Source organism: Pongo pygmaeus, chromosome 4 (genome assembly GCF_028885625.2).
Source record: "Pongo pygmaeus isolate AG05252 chromosome 4, NHGRI_mPonPyg2-v2.0_pri, whole genome shotgun sequence".
NCBI lineage: Eukaryota > Metazoa > Chordata > Mammalia > Primates > Hominidae > Pongo > Pongo pygmaeus.
Window position 1 is genome coordinate 38629090 of NC_072377.2, and position 17675 is coordinate 38646764.

The 17675-nt window shown below is 39.4% G+C and overlaps 1 protein-coding gene across 5 annotated transcripts in view; it reads right to left on the reverse strand.

Annotated features, from left to right (window-relative positions):
• Positions 1-17675, reverse strand: part of LIFR (LIF receptor subunit alpha) — an 81711-nt gene that overhangs the window by 11450 nt on the left and 52586 nt on the right. For all 5 annotated transcript variants that reach the window (XM_063664747.1, XM_063664748.1, XM_063664749.1 and 2 more), the window contains 6 exons: positions 16399-16561; positions 13235-13305; positions 10098-10311; positions 7328-7507; positions 3887-3988; positions 2759-2926 (listed from right to left, as the gene is read on the reverse strand). In XM_063664747.1, the coding sequence (XP_063520817.1) occupies positions 2759-2926; positions 3887-3988; positions 7328-7507; positions 10098-10311; positions 13235-13305; positions 16399-16561 (898 nt within the window). The remainder of the gene's footprint in view (positions 1-2758; positions 2927-3886; positions 3989-7327; positions 7508-10097; positions 10312-13234; positions 13306-16398; positions 16562-17675) is intronic.

Consider the following 17675-nt stretch of genomic DNA (forward strand, 5'->3'; position numbering starts at 1 on the left):
GATGACTCCAAACCACTTAGAAAAAGGATCAGTGTGATGGGAACTCTCAAATGAGACTAGTGAGAAACCCTTTGGGTTATAACTTCAAAAGGAAGAGTGAGGAATCATTTGAACTACTATTTTATTTTTAAAAATTTAACCAGAATAATGCAGGATAATAGGTTAAAAAATTAAATAGTACTAAATGGTTACTAACAAAAAGTGACAGTTCTCTACCAGCTCCTCCCTTCGCCCACTACAACCACTGTAAAAGCCATGTAATCAGTTTCTTCGGGTATCTACCTCCATATTCCAAAGTAGCAAACTTAGAAAGATGTGACTTTTAACTATTAGACCTTATCTACACATACTTTATAAGGGCAGATAAAGATAGAGCTCTTTTACGCTACATCACCCTTTCCCCCACCACATCGTTCATGTAGAAACATCAGAACATTTGATGAATTCAGTGTTTGGATTACTATGATTATATAAATGTGAGTTACTGCTAAGACAAGTTGCTTGGTGCCATCATGTTTCCTTTCTTGTTTTCCCATTGTTACAACTGCTTTTTCCCTCATTTGCTTGATTTTCTATATACCAGTCAATAATTCTTCCCATATCCTCCAATGTACACTCAGTAAGATTTTCCATGTGGTCAACACAACAAAATCCCAGCTCCACATCTTCTCTGCCCTCCCCTCCACCCATCCCTTGCCTCCTGCAGTAGACTGGATGCCCTCCCCTCCACCCATCCCTTGCCTCCTGCACTAGACTGGATGCCCTCCCCTCCACCCATCCCTTGCCTCCTGCACTAGACTGGATGCCTTCAGGGCTGCGGCCCTCCTGGAGCTCCCTGCTCTCTCTCCCCTGTGGCTTCCTGGATCGGCCTCGCTTCATTTCCTCATTAGGATGCACTCTTCTAGTAGCTTCTCGAGAAAAGCAACATGGGGAAAGTAATATTTGCAGCCTCGCATGTACAAAATGTCTGCATTTCACTCTCACGTTGGTTGACAGACTGGTGGAGTATCGAGTTTTAGGTTGAAAATAATTTTCATTCAGTATTTTGAAGAGACTTCTGTGGTACCTTCTAGTATCTGGGGTGTTACTGGGCTGTCTGTTGCCATTATTATCCCTGATTCCTTGCACATGACCTGCTTGTCTCTGATCATTTCTTTACATGTTAGCTGCTTGGAAAATTCATAATGACATACCTTGGCATAGATCTTTTTTCTATTTATTTTGCTGTGTATTTAATGAATTCTTTGGCTCTATATACAGTAGTCCTCCATTTTCCTCAGAGAATAATTGTAACAATATACTGTAATAAAAATTATGTAAATATGGTCTCTCTCTTAAAGTATCTTATTGTACTGAACTCATCTATTTTCAGACTGCGTTTTGCCAGGGGTAACTGAAATGGCAGAAAGCGAAACCATGGAAAGTGAAACCGCGGAGAAAGGGATCTGCTTGTAGTTAGGCCCTTCAGTTCTAAGCAACGTTCTTCAATCGACCCCTCCGTTCAGACCAGATTGATCCTCACCACTCAGCCTCCAAGGCCTGGTCTGGCAGGTACTGGAGAAGTTCCTTCTCAACAATGCCTGACTGCCCACACAGATTTCACAATCCTCCACTCATTTAAGTCACCTGCCCCACTTCCACCCACAAATTTCTGAATCTTCATTTTCCTTGTCGTTTTGCCTCTTCTGTTCTCTCCTTGTGGCTTTATTAGAATTTGGGGGGGTTTCCCCTTCTTTATGCTAACTTTAGTGACCAATCTACCATGTCTCACTGGAAATCCAGATGCTAGAATTTTAACTGATTCAAGTGTAAAATTTCCAAGCATGTGAGGCAAGTCACACTAGACTCTGGATGTTTGTGGAATTTGATACTTAGGATGTCCCTCATTCACCAGCAATCATGAAGGTTCAGGAAATGCAGAACTTGGGGACCGAAGGGGAGGCACACACTTCCTGCAGGTGCTCTGGGGAGTGACTGAGACAGTGCCCGACCAGCACTGCTATACTGTGGTGGAGTTCTCTATTTCTCAGGCAGGCATTAAATAATTAAAATGTTTTCTTTCTGAGGAGAGGTCATCCAAGGAAATGAAAGCTCTCAAACTGAAAAGATGATATGCTTGTGTTATGCAGCTATGAATAAGAAACATCTGATTCTCGGCAGAAATATAATGAAAGGAAAAGCCAGAAATCTGTACAATTTTGTATTTGTAAATCTGAGAATTCTCTAAAGTCTTTGGATGTACACTTGCCAATTTCCAAGGATTGTATGTACTTTTTAATACAGCCCCAATCAAGTCAATTAAGTTTTCCAGCTTATCAAGGACATAGCTAAGACGCTAATAGGCCAATGGTTTTTTGTCAAATTACAACTGAGGATCTGAAGCTAACTCTTTGGATTCCTGAGTTTTTCTCCTCCACTGTTCTAAGTACAAGATTTCTTTTTGGAAGTAAACTTCATGAGATGCCTTGTTATGAATTATGTATGGGTCTAATAAGAGATGGTTTCTGTCCTATGAGGCTTATAATCAACGGCTTCAGAATAAATGATTTAAATGATTTCTGAAAGACTATACATGTCATTTATTGCATACTAAAATCTTAAAACTCTTATATGCATAGAATTATTGCCTTTTCATTTCTCTTTCAGATGGTTTTGAAAACCAGTACTAAACTACTGAGCAGGACTTTCCCTATTTTTTCTGTTGTGGTTAATGAGAAACTTCTAAGAAACACTATCCTCATGCTATCAATTTACTTACCTGATTCTAAAACCCTCATCTTAGATGTGTCTCTTTCTCCTTTTCCAAAGTAAAACAAATATCCTCTTAAAAAGCCTCTAAGTTCTTCCACAGGAATGTCTTCCCATTTTACTAATATCGAATCTGCAGAAGTATCCTCAACAGTAAAATTTGGTGCAACAATGGGAGCTGTAAAAGGAAAAAGTCAATTGCTAAAGGGGACTGTATGAATACAGAGTAATACAGTAATGTTTCCTGAGCTTTCTAGCCTCAAAAATAATTCAAGTTGGAATTAAAACTTTATTTAATCATAAACTTTCAGAGAGAGATGATCACAAACGCTTTTTTTGTGAAGCTTACATACTAATAACCATAGACAAAAATATTTTTAGGAACAAAGGTAGAACTTACAATATCACTTTTAGACAAAACACATACCTAGGGAAGCAATCTACGCAAAATCTTTCAGTGGCTATTCAGATAGACTTCATTTGTATTTCCCATCTTTATTGATAGTCCTGAAGAAGTTAATAGTTTTTAAAACTTGTAAAACTACCAATTAAATATTTTGACATCCAAGTTCAGATTTAATTTTCTTGAGGACAAGAGTAAAATTGTGGAATATAAACATTCAACAAATGATTTCAGAGTAAGCAGGCCCAGTGCAGTGGCTGATGCCTGTAACCCCAGCACTTTAGGAGGCCGAGGTGGGAGGATCGTTTGAGCCCAGGAATTTGAGACCAGCCTGGGAAACACAGTGAAACCTCATCTCTACGAAAAAAAAAAAAAAAAAAAAAAATTAGCTGAGCATGGTGGCATTCACCTGTAGTCCCAGCTACCCAGGAGGCTGAGGGAGGAGGATCACCTGAGCCCAGGAGGTTGAGGCTGAAGTGAGCCATGATCTCGCCACTGCACTCCAGCCTGGGTGACAGAGTAAGACCCTCTCTCAAAAAAAAAAAAAAAAAAAAGGAAAAAGAGGAGGAGGAGAAGGAGAAAAAAGTACTAATCAAATACTTTTTAATTTATCAAATTATTTTACCTTCCTTGAATTAAACATCTTATTTTTAGAATTCAATCATACCATTGTTGCCAATTTATAATTTCTCATGTTACCTTGAGCTCTTAAAAATAAGTACCCATTTAACTTACCCAATTCTTCTATATATCCAATCATGGAGCGTAATAATTGATATCCTTGATTTCTGCATCCATACAGGAAAAAATGGTATCTTACACCTGGTCGAAACTGATCTATAGGATGAACACATCAGCAAACTTTCATAAATATATTACTATGAATATCTATTTTAGAAACATCAAATTTATAACATACTCTAAAATTTCCAAAGCTAATTTTAAAGATGTTTTCTTATTAAAAAATACATACGTATTTTAAAGACTAGTAAATATTCAAATGAAAACTGACTAAACAAAAATTAAATTTACTTCTATTTTAACAAAAAGTTTAGTAATATAAGATGGGATTGCATTGAAGAGAACAACGATGATTTAAGGCTTACATTTTGTTCCTTTTTCCAGGAAGAAATCATCATTGCTTGATTTTTTTTTTTTTTTTTCTTTGACGGAGTCTTGCCTTGTCGCCCAGGCTGGAGTGCAGGGTCGTGATCTTAGCTCACTGCAACTTCCGCCTCCCAGGTTCAAGTGATTCTCCTGCCTCAGCCTCCCGAGTAGCTGGGATTACAGGTGCCCGCCACTGCACCTGGCTAATTTTTGTATTTTTAGTAGAGAAAGGGTTTCGCCATCTTGGCCAGGTTGGTCTCAAACTCCTGACCTCGTGACCCACCCACCTTGGCCTCCCAAAGTGCTGGCAACTGCTTGATTTTAATGAACAAAATGTAAGTCTAAATCAGCTTCCTGGGTCAGCTCACTAAGCCATTCATTCGAGGTCCACATCATGCCTCTATAAATCCCTTCCTTACCTAGTGTTATTTCTGAGTTGGAAAAAGCAAACAAATCCACTGCTCTCTCCTCTAGTTCCAACAAGCAGAATTAAAAGTTGCACTCTGCCTTGAAGCTTTAGTGTTAAAGGAACTGGGTCTTAGAGTTTGTTCCTCTTCATAACATCACCATTAAGTGTCCTTGGGTGAGTTAACTCCACAAGATACAGAAATACTTTGAATTAACTCCACAGGACATAGAGGTACTTCCAATTGAAGTACCTTAACTTAAATTCAAAAGGTTGCTTTTAAATGTCTCCTGAATACAATGCAATGTGTGCAATGTGAGCAACACAGACATGCACAAAACAAAATGTCAAGCATGGAGACATTTGCAGAGTGGTGGGGAAGACAGACGAACAAGGGTAACCATAACAGTGTGTTATATTAGAGGTATGTATCAGATGCCATGGAATCTTAAGTGAGGGGCCAAATGAGTCTAAAAAGATCAGAAATAGCTACCATAAGGGCCATCTCAATAAGGCCTTGAAGGGCAATTAGATGCTCATCAGTGGTGGTCGAGAAAGAAGATAATGCCGGGGGACACGGAGGGGGGGGATTGGCAGCATATGGCATTGCATTTAATTTGCAGAATGCAATTATTCTGGTGTGGTTAAAGCATTAGTTCTCCAATCAAGTGCCCATAAAATACCAGTGGCCTGCAGGCTCCAATGTGAGACAGTAGTCAACTTCTAAAATCATACAAACCAAGAAAAACTGAATCAACTTGTCTAAAATGTTAACTTTTCTTCTTGCAATGATTTTCCTTAAACGTTTGTTATGTGCTGGCACATCCTAAGTACGTAGTAATACAACTCAAGCTCAGCCAACTGTGTTTAGTTTTGTAACATTTTTCTTTGGAGAAAGGTATGCTTGAGGTTATGATTTTATACTGCATGTACATCTGTAAATCTGTACCTCTTTTTATGTTAAAATTATTTATTAACAATATTTTATAGGGCTCTGACACTTAAAAAAAGAGGCTGAGAAGGTTAGAGCATTAGGAATGTGCTAAGGTCAAAAAAGAGAGCAGACAGCTTAATGAGTAGAGAACGGGATGAGAGAGGAATAAAAGGTGTGCCTACTATGTGCCACTTGCTGTTCCAGAAGCTCAACAGTAAATAAAAGACAATATTCCCAGCCTCTTGAAGCTCTGAATAACTCTGAATTTGAACCCAGGTTCTATCACATACTAATTTTGTGACCTTGGAAAAGACACCTAACTTCTCTGAGTTTTTGTTTTCTCAAGCTTTGTGTCTTTGTTCAATTGAGTTGGCACAGAAAGGTCTCTTCCCACAATCATCACAGGGCAGGTGCTCCATATCCTGCAGGTCTCAGCTAAAACTTAAATGGGTAGATACTCCATTTATATCTACTCCAGCCTACCCCAGTCCATCCTGATTATTCTAAAAGCCCAGGTGAGAAAGGACAGACTGGAATCGTGTAAGGCTCATTCAGCAACATGGGAGGGGATGCAAGGGAAGATGCAGGAAAGAGAAGGGTAGCATGTGGCTGGGCCCTTGTTAAGGGCAGTGCACTGGAAGAAAGGATAAAGGGAACAACTCAGGAAGATCATTACCACTTCAGCCAATTATACATGTGGAGGAGTTTGGCTGTATTCCAAGTAGAACTGGAAAATAATCTGAACTCATACATGATAATCCAATGAATGGGACCCATCCTCATCATCTGAGAGAGAAAGAGTAAGCAAGTAGAAAGTGTTCCCTGAGAGAGAGGTAAGGAGCAGGCTGCTTGCTCTTCTGCACTTCCCTAACATGCGAGGGAGGCAGGAGACAGGAATGAATGATCACGAAGCATCACTACTGACAGGCTACAGGGTCCAGAAATCCCACGGGGACAGGCAGGATACACTCCCATCGTGCCAGGAAAAAAACGATGATATTGGAGAGAGGGCTCTAATTCCTAAGGACAAGGCTGGATTAGCCTGTAGGTTGTTAAACACTCCTCTGTGGAAAAACTTCTCAGGCTGCATCCCATCGAGGGCCACTCACCTGCAGCTCACAGGCTCCTGAGCATCAGGCTCATGGAACGCAAGGCCTCCCACCCACACCGCGCTCAGTCCAGCCGATGCCCCCTTGCCCTGCATCAGGGAAAGTGGTAAGGGGTTCATGGCCTTTGTGCTCAGTCTCTCCCTAACCTCGGTAACCTGGGCCCTGGGCAAACAAGGCAAAGGCCCTTGTGTGAGATCAGGCTACAGTTCTGTAGTTTTCTTTTTTCATGAACATTTATTTATCCATGTTGCTAAATTTTCCACATAATTTTTAATGTTACTTAACATTCCATTTTATAGGTGTACCATCATTTACTCATTCCCTTATTTGCTATTTGGGTTTTTAATTTTTCACAATTATCAATAATACTGTCGTGAACATTCTTAGATTAAATCTGTGTTGTTCTCTGATTATTTCTAAGAATAAATTTCTAGACGAGTAATTACCAGATCAAAGGGTTTGGATCCTTCCACGTGCTGCCACAACTACCCTCCCAGGAAAATCAAACCTATTTATACCCACCCAGCAGTAAAGAGAATCACTTCACTGCACCCAGTCTTACGTGTTGTCTTTTAAAAATATTTTGTAGAACTTAATTGAGAGACACTAATTCATCTTACCAGATTCTATTACAGTTTCAGTGCTGTTTGAGGGAACTTTTCTCCAGTCCATAAGGCATGGTTCCGACCGAGACGAGTTACACCACTTAATGACGTAGTCGCAAGTCACGTTGGGGTCGTAATGCCAGGTGAGGAGAATCCCCTTTCCCATCCCAACAACTTGTTCTATTTTGAGATCATCTTGAATAAGAAAGGAGGATATTTTACTGGCATTAAAAACAATAATATGAGGCAAACCTCATAAAAATGGACATGAGTTAGAAAAATCACTTCACTGCAAAGAAATTATAAAATAGTGCTCAAACTAGATAAACCTTTAGCAAAGATTAGAAGTGTTGCTCTGTTATTTTTATTTTAACAACTGTAGCACTTACCTGTATATATAGATTAACATAGCAGCTGAAAGAAAGTGATTTTTAAAAAGCGCCTAGGATCAGGTAGTGACATACTGGGGCTAGGACATCAAGATCAGGGCCCAGGAAGGACGCAGCTAAGGACACTGGCTGGGACAGGGCGGGAGACGGGAGACTGGGGAGGGGACAGTGGACAGTCTGAAGCCCTCTTCTCACCACTCACTATGAATGTGTGCAGAGAACAGGCAGGGCCCAGCACAGTGTGCAGAGTAGGCACACAACAAACTTGTGGAAGCAGCAGATGAACTAGCCCCCTCTCTTTCTTTCAAGGAAGACTGCAGCCCCAGAGCTGGGCTTAAGGGGTTGTCTGGCTGATCAGGGGTAGGGTGGGGGCAAGGGAGAAAGCTGTGGAGACACCCAGAGGCTATGAGGTGGGATGGCCAGTGTGGGCACCGAGATGGAGAAGCCTGCAGAGCGTCCTAGGAGACACCAAGGGGCAAGGAGCAAAGACTGAGGGCAGAAGACAGGAGCAGAGGCCCTGGCAAGGTTTTGTTTCCCTGTCTTGCCAGATCTTGGCCTAGGTAAGAAGTGGAACCCCGGGCTGGGGGTGAAGAATTGGGGTGGGAGATAGGGCAGCGTGGTCAAAAGGGAGAAGAAAATTTCCCACTGTAACAGGAGAAAAGAAGTAGATTTTATAACTGATTTGTATTTAAGGGTTCAGTAAAAACAAACATAGAAAGGTTTTTGGTTATTTCTAAGAATAAATTTTTAGACAAGTAATTGTCTCAGGAGCCAGATGCTCAGGAGCCTGCTAACTGCAGGTGAGCGGCCCTTGACGGGATGCGGCCATGGCAGAGTACTTAATCACCCACAGGCTACAGAGAGGGTTCAGTAAAACCAACACAGACATTACCCACTGTAACAGCAGAAAGTAAGTAATAGCTATAACTGATTTATATTTAAGGGTTCAGTAAAAACAAACACGGAAAAGTTTTTTGAACAAAATGTACATTCATAAAGCAACTACTACTAAACGCAAGACAACAATTTGGCTTAGAATAGAGAACACTTCGGACATAACTGCTTTTTTTGTTCAACGTGATTAAAAAGCCACAGTGTAAACCTGAGTTGAGGCTGCAGAGCCTCCCTCCACTCGGGAAATCCTCAAGGAATGAGGATTTGTTCTGGGGCTTCAGAAAGTGTCTGAAAGCTGATGACAAAATTGCTAGTTCTGTAAATTACCATTTTCTAAGGGATACACATAAAAGGTAGGATTATGTTTCCTGACTTAAAAGACAACATAGCTATTGCCTAGCATTGTGAGAGCAATGAAATATATAATCTAAATCAGTATGTTATCTTCTTATGGATGTTCACATCTGTCTCCTTCATTTTTTATTTTGTTATTTTTGCCAGGCCAAAACGAAGAAGCCATTATTAAGCCCCACCTCCTGGCACCTGCCACAACCCCTGGGCATCTCCAGCAGCACTGCTGCCTGGGGTTTGTATCTCTGAAATGCACTTTGTTTTTCCCCTTCCTTCCTCCTAATTCTCCTATGGCTGACTCAAAGAGAACACAGAAGCAGTCAAGTAACAATAAGAAACAGCCTCAAACTGGAGTTGGAAAGCTACTTAGAGGACCCTAACTGGACCAATTTTTCTTCCTCTAGGAGCTGTGGTTATGGAAAGGTGCTCCCACATAGGGGCGAGAGAGCAAAGGTGGGTAGGCAGAAAATGACTGGAGCACAGAGGTCAGTGGAAGAAGAGGTAGAAGTGGCCGTTTAAAGCTCATAACTCTCAAAGGTGTCAAGGTAGAAGCTGGGAAGAATGTACTAATCACTGGACATCTGTAAAATTTAAAGAAAGGCACTAAATTTTAAAAATTACACCACAGTTGTTTTTCTAAAGCCTGTATTGAAGATCTAATTTATACCTTAAGAAGACTTATTTTAATCAATAAAGAATTTCTATTAATAAGGAATTTCTTATCAAAAAAGGTGCTAATTAAAACAAGCGTTTTTTTCTCCTGCCCAACAATTTGCAAAACAGCCTAGCTGACCTAAAATAAACTTTCCTAGTCTTGGGGAAGTGTCTTGGAGAAGTGTCTGAATGTCATTTGAATAAACTGTTAAAATATTTCTTCCTAAAAGTACTATCCACCACTGTACCTCTCCAATATTATCCACTATAGTTACTGAGTACAGTAATGATTGTATCCATCAGTGCACATGCTTCAAGTCAATACTAATGACTTCTTTCTCAATGAACTGTAGACATCAATCTGCTCATTCTGCCTTCTATGTCAGCAGCAACAAGGTATACGAGAAGAATGCTGACATGACAAAAGAGCAAGTAACATCAGACATTTTTCACTTTAGTTTCCCGTTCTTATATACTAAATCATCTCAAACACTCACCATTTGGAATTTCCATGCTCGCTATTTTGGAAGGTGGTGATGAGCCCACAGAATTTTTAGCCACCACGCTGATGATGTAGTCACTCTTATCAAGTCGTATCTCTGCTTTGTGCTGAGGATCAGGGATTTCAGAAAGGGACTGTGTTTCCTCATCTGATGAACATGATACATTGTAGGAAAGTATTTTTCCATTAGCTTCATTAATGGGTAAAGGCTATGAAAAACAGACAAATTGTTATAAAAACCTGCAAAACGTGACTGTGACTAGGCAAGGTAATTGGGTTTAAACTGGACGCTATATTAACAATAACAAGGTTGGCCAGGCGTGGTGACTCACGCTTATAATTCCAGCACTTAGAGAGGCCGAGGCAGGTGGATCACTTGAAGTCAGGAGTTCGAGACCAGCCTGGCCAACACGGTGAAACCCTGTCTCTCCCAAAAAATACGAAAATTAACCAGGTGTGGTGGTGAGCGCCTGTAATCCCAGCTACTTGGGAGGCTGAGGCAGGACAATCACTTGAACCCAGGAGGTGAAGGCTGCAGTGAGCCAAGATCATGCCACTGTACTCCAGTCTGGGCAACACAGCGAGACTCCAACTCGAAAACAAAAAACAACTAGTTACAAGGTAATATCAGAAAAGATGAAGCTGGCCAAGTGCGCCAATAATCCCAGCACTTTGGGAGGCCGAGGCAGGTGGATCATGAGGTCAGGAGTTCGAGACCAGCCTGACAAACATGATGAAACCCTGTCTCTACTAAAAATATAAAACTTAGGCAGGCATGGTGGCGCCTCAGGAGGCTGAGGCAGGAGAATCACTTCAACCTGGGAGGTGGAGGTTGCAGTGAGTTGAGATCGTGCCACTGCACTCCAGACTGGCTGAAAGAGCGAGACTCCGTCTCAACAACAACAACAAAAATGAATCTCTCAACAGTGTGAAACACAGATTTAAAACCCACTGGGAGCAGGGTAAATCAGGAAAGAGACACTGAAGAAAAACTATACTTGCTATAAGCGATAAGAGTACACAAAAATTTAAAAATTAAGTGAATAAAAAACAACATTTATCTCCACATTTTTCAGGAGCAAAACTTTTAAAACTATCCAGAAGCACTGCTCTACTTAGTAACAAACAAAACATTTTAAAAAATAGCATCATGGGTTTTTTTCTAAACATTTGTTTTCTCATTTTAAAGTATTACATGCCCACTACAGAAAATTTGGAAAATATATAGAAGTTGAAACAAGTAAAAATCTCCCATATTCCCACCTCTTAAGTATTCTTTCATTTTAATATTTCTTTCAAGTTGTTTTTCTAGGTATAGATTTTTTATTAACATTGTTTTAATCATATTACACCATTTTACTTTTTACTTTTCCATAATATACACTAATATACGCTTGTCCATAATACAGCTATATACATTTTCATGGTTTTATGTCTCAGGTAGCATGTTTACCAGTGTACTTGAATATCCCTTAAATAAATGAAATTTAAGTTGTCCCTAATTTTTCACAATACTAAAACAAATATTTTGGTGAACTTTTTTGTGCCACTTTTTTCTTTTTCATAGAAATTTTTAATATGAATTTCTAAAAGTGAACTTACTGTATAAAAAGAAATGAACATTCAAACCTCTTCATTTATACTGAACTGCTTTTCACAACAACTGCCTTAATTTATACACCAATGTATGCGGCTCTCTGGTTGAGACTGAGGATGATGTAATACTGCTAAAACACTCCGCTCCAGCAGAGGTCTCTGTGATGCTCCAAATGGCCTGCTCTAAGGGGCAGGCTTTAGTCCTGAGACTTATGGGCTTCCTGGGATACTCCAGACCACAGACTGTTTGAAATGTCCTCCTCCCCCAGCTTCTCTATTTTCCTTGTTGTTTCTGTCCCTCTAAACCTTCCCCATCTCCTCTGCTGGTTCCTCCTCTGCCCGTTCCTCCTCCTCTGCTGGTTCTATGCATGCTGCTGTCACCTGGGCTCCATCCCTGGCCCACTTTTCACCTTGCATCTCCAAGTGATCCCATTTACATGCTACTCAAAGCTGTTTTCAGTGCCAACCTCTCCCCTGAGCTCCAGAGCCTTACATATATCAAACCGCTTACTGAACTCTACTTATGGTATCCCAGTGGCATACCTTTTGAAAACTCACTATGACCAAAACAACACAATTTTCTACCTGAACACACTCTGACTTGGCAAATGGCGGCACCATCAGCATAGGTAATGAAGTTAGAATCTAAGTCATTTCAATGGTTTTAGTCTTAAGTCTTCGTCTAGTTTGAACAATATTCCAAACTTTCCTATATTGAAGTAAATTGTATAATCGTTGCTATATTATCATGAAATCTGACAGGCAACTGAGAGTAGCCACGGGATTTTCTAATCAAGAGTGGATTTAACAGGCAAATACAATCTCAAAGCAATGGAAGTCACATTGAACCTGCACGTACACTTCATTTTACTCAAAGTTGTATCGATGTCAAAAGTTTTTTTAAATAAAATTATGTTTTCCTTGCCATAACAAAATTCACTATTTAAAGGAATCCTATTATGACTGCTTGTGTAAAATCTAATATAGAAAACAATTGTTCATGTTTTTGATAGTCATAAAATACTTAAAAATATAGCAACAAAAAATGTTCCAGCACGGAAAAATTAGTAAAATATGCAATTCACATTTCATCTAAATATTTTACAAAATCATACAAAACTTTATAACTGGCATGTTATAATGCAATTTATTGAAGGGAAATAAATTACACATGAAATATATAAAAATTTACTTTCCTATTAACAGAAGAAAAATATAACAAACACTTAGGATTCTAACCTATAGATTTCGACTGAAGTGAGGGAGATGGAATTAATGAAATCTTCAGGTCCTTTACAGGCCTTATAAGATCAAACTCGAGAAGGCTCAGATCTGACACAGGAGATCCTCAAATGACTGTGGGGAGTTAGGAGTGACGAGGAATTTAGGGGGTTTAGGAACCAGGTTAGAGTCTCACCAATATTGCAACAAAAGCCAGTCTGGGAAGTTTCAGCTCCTTGATAACCCAAGTACTATGTGTAAGTTAAGTGGTTAAGCAAAGTAATGCAAATGTTCACAGAAAAATTAGATATTTACCTTCCAATAGATTATTAAATTTTTTCCATCAGAACTCCACTCTCTCCAAGTATCAGGCCCCTTTGAAGGAACTAAAAAGGAGATTTTAAAGTTAATATCTGAAGACACATACTATATGTATATGGTGCCTGGCATTTTTTTTCTAGGATATTTGGAATTCTCAATAAAATGTGAAGCAGTTCAGTGGCTTCCACTTAGAAAGCGAAGCAACGGAAAATCTAAGCTCTCAACAACTTTTGCAAAAACACACGGCCCCTTCGAATAGGTGAAAATCTACCTGCAGGCCAGCTGTACTGGTTCCCTGGGTTCCCCTCTGCCTCACATCCTCTTACTCCCTCCTTACTTGGCCACACACTGGCTTCCTGGCTGTCCCTCAGATATGCCAAAGACACACCTGCCTCAGGCTCTCTGCATCTTCTGTGTCCTCTCTTCCTCTGTCTACAACTCTCTTCTCCTAGATAAAACAATATGGCATCCTCATCTTTGTATCTCAGCTTGAGTACTACCTTACTAGTGAGGTCTTTTCCAACTACCATATTTAAAACTGCCATTCCCTTCAGCCCCCCTTATCCCTCAGCCTTTATTCCCATCACTTCCTCTCCTCTGTGGCATTTGTCACCACCTGATAAACTGATGTGTCTGTGTCTTTGTGTGTGTGTGTGTACATACATACATATAGATGTGTATATATATAAATTTGTTTCTAGTCCTGGATCCTACAAACTCTGTAGGCCAAGATCTCTGTTTTATCTGCTGCTATATCCCTGCTAACTAGAACAATTCCAGACACATACAGGTCGAGTATCCCTTATCCGAAATGCTTGGGAGCAAAAGTGTTTCAGATTTTGGATTTTTTCTAATTGTAGAATATCTGCATATACATAATGAAATATCTTGGAGGATGGGATCCAAGAACCCATAAAATTCATTTATGTTTCACATACACCTTATACACACAGTCTGAAGGTAATTTCATACAATATTTTAAATAATTCTGTGCATGAAACAAACTTGTGTTAAGTACTTAAGTGTGGAATTTTCCATTTGTGGCATCCTGGTGGTGCTCAAAAAGTTTTGGATCTCGGAGCATTTCAGGTTTTCAGATTACGTATGTTCAACCTGTAATGCATACTCAGTAAATATTTGTTGAGTAAATTGATGCCTTCATCTTAATGAGGTGCAAATAAGATGTTTCCTCTTGGAGATAACAGCTCATTAACTGAAGGCAAAAACTCCTATAGTGGCTAGTCTCCAAAATGACCAATAATCCCCATGTGTGTGGTGCCCTCCCACATTGCATCAGGGTTGGCCTGTGTGACCAACAGTGTACAGTAGACATAATGGTATGTTACTTCTGATTTTAGAGCATAAAAGATACTGTTCAGTCACCGGCTCTGGGAGGAACTGGCTGCCATGTCATAAGCACACTTAAGCAGGCCTAGAGAGAGGCCCACAAGGTGAGGAACTGAGGCCTCCTGCCTTTAGCCACATGAGTGAACCATCTTGAAAGTGGATCCTCTAGCCCCAATCAAGCCTGCAGTCCCCGCCCACATTCCTGACTGCAGCCTCATGAAAGACTCCAAGTCAGAGATACTCAGCTAAGCTGCTCCTGGATTTTTGACCCATAGAAATGGGAAGATAATAATCATCTGCTGTGTTAAGCCACTGAATTTTAGGGTAATTTGTTGCACAGCAATAGATAACTCATATCCTCCCTCTCTGTACTCATGCATAGCTTTCACTTTTGATGATACAAGTAATTCTTACACATGTCGCAAAACGCCCTCATCTCTATTCTTCACATCTCTTCATGTGGAGAGGCAAAAATCTAGATTAACATCTATCATTTATTTGTTTTGCTATTTCTTAATTTTTTGGAGGAAGTATTACATCTCCTACACTGCATAATATAAATAAAGCTCTTGCTATCTTTTGTTAAATGATTCCTAAAAATTAAACCTATTTCGGCCGGGCACAGTGGCTCACACCTGTAATCCCAGTACTTTGGGAGGCCGAGGCAGGCACATCACAAGGTCAGGAGTTCGAGACCAGCCTGACCAACACGGTGAAACCCCATCTCTACTAAAAATACAAAAATTAGCCGGGCATGGTGGCGGGCCCCTGTAATCCCAGCTACTCGGGAGGCTGAGGCAGGAGAATTGCTTGAACCCGGAAGGTGGACGTTGCAGTGAGCCGAGATTGCGCCATTGCACTCCAGCCTGGGCGACAGAGTGAGACTCTCTCAAAAAAATAAAAAACTAAACCTATTTGTAAGTTTTTTGTTTTGTTTTGTTTTTGTTTTTGTTTTTTTTTACACCTGACATCTGGTTATTCGAGGATAGAATATCATTCTGTCTTTGGAAATTATCGTATTTAGAAAACCAGTTACCTGATTTTGTACCTATCTTGACCTAGGTATACTACAGAAACTGAAGTTCAAGATCTTTTAGCCACATCATTTCTCAGGTCTAGGTCACAAATAAAAACTAACAAATTCTCTTTTTTAGCAATCGTTTTTTTTTAAAAAAGGCCAATGAGTTAAAAACATAATTAAAATTCCAAGTAGAAGAGAAAAGAATGGGAGAAAAATCATTCTATGCATTACTGTAATATGGTGGCAATCATATTATAGAGAAGCCCTGTCCTTTCACATAATTTATGCCAATCATTTTTCTACACTATGACAAAACTTCAAAAACTATCATTTAAAATATCTGCGATATTTTATTAGCAGGTATTACATAATTTATCTAAACATTCCCCCACTTTTAAGGACTCTGGTAACATTTTTTTTTTTTTTATTTTGAGACGGAGTTTTGCTCTTGTTGCCCAGGCTGGAGTGCAATGGCGCAATCTTGGCTCACTGCAACTTCCACCTCCCAGGTTCAAGCGATTCACTCCTGCCTCAGCCTCCCGAGTAGCTGGGGTTACAGGCATACACCACCACGCCCAGCTAATTTTGTATTTTTAGCAGAGATGGGGTTTCTCCATATTGGTCAGGCTGGTCTTGAACTCCCAACCTCAGATGATCCACCCACCTCGGCCTCCCAAAGTGCTGGGATTACAGGCATGACCCACTGCACCCGGCCAACATCTTTTTAAAGAAGTTGTAAAACTTCAGGACACAGAGTAATTATTAGCCATACATCACTTAGTTAACTTACTGGCTTCTGTGGTTAAGTGTTGTTTTTTATTGCTCCATTTGCTCCATTTCCAGAAAGTTTCAGTAGAACAACGAATCCGAAAAGTATACAGAGTGTATGGATTTAACTTGTCCAGAGCAACAAGATAACTTGAGTTTTCTACTCCTTTGATTGTGACATTCCGCTATTGGAAAACAAATATGTATATATGTATATATTGTGTGTGTGAATACATATATATATATATACACACATACATACACTTTTTTTTGGTAAGAAAGCCTTCACATTTGTAACACAAACCGATGGCATGTCAATGAGTTTGTATATATAACACCCAAAGCAGTTTATCCACTGTAATATTTTAATTCTTATATACCTGCCAAGCCAATGAAATTATGCCCTATAATAGTAATAAAAAATTGGGTTTTCTTTTTAATCCAAATACTGGCTCTAAGTAATAATGGTCAATTAAATTATCTAAAGAATTTCTGATAATCAGTCAAAGGGCTAATGGTGATGCAATAAACCTTAACATGATTTATAATTTGAGATGACTGTGAGGAATAAATGTATTATTTGGATGATATTTGGAAGTTTCTTGAAGGCAGGCATTACTTTTTGTGCATCTTTGTTAATACGACACTTAGAACTTCTAGTATGATGCTAAACATGTAGCAAATATTCAACAAATACTTCCTTAAACCAAGTAAATATAGTTAAAATGAAACAATTCTAAACAAATTTGAAGATCTGCCTGTCTCACAAAAGCCTCCGAACTCCCCAAAACATTACAAAGAAGCTTTTCAGGTTATATTTTACAGTTGTGACTGATTTTCTAGACATCAGTAAATTTCCAAATGAATAGTTAAGTACACCTCATTTATTTTAGACTTACCACAAATTACAAGATAGTATAATATAAAAGTCAACCTAAATATTTAAAACGTATTAACAAGTCATGTTGTGACTTATAAGTACCAATTACAGCTTGTTCCCACTGCCACACTTCACAGTTTTAAAAAATCACTTCTGCTGTCTGCTGCCAATTCATCCATTAACGATGCTAAAGGTTACAGCAAAAACTACTCATTCATTCACAAATTTACTGAGCACCAGCTATGTGCCAGGTACTATACTGCATCTGGGAACATTCTGACGAGTAAAAGCCAAATTTACAATTGTTTTTCAAATGATACAATGCTGTTATTACATGGATACTAATGTCTTTCTTGGTTCTTAGTAAATCCCTATAATAAATAATCTGAGAGCTTAGGCATATCAATTTGCTTAATTCT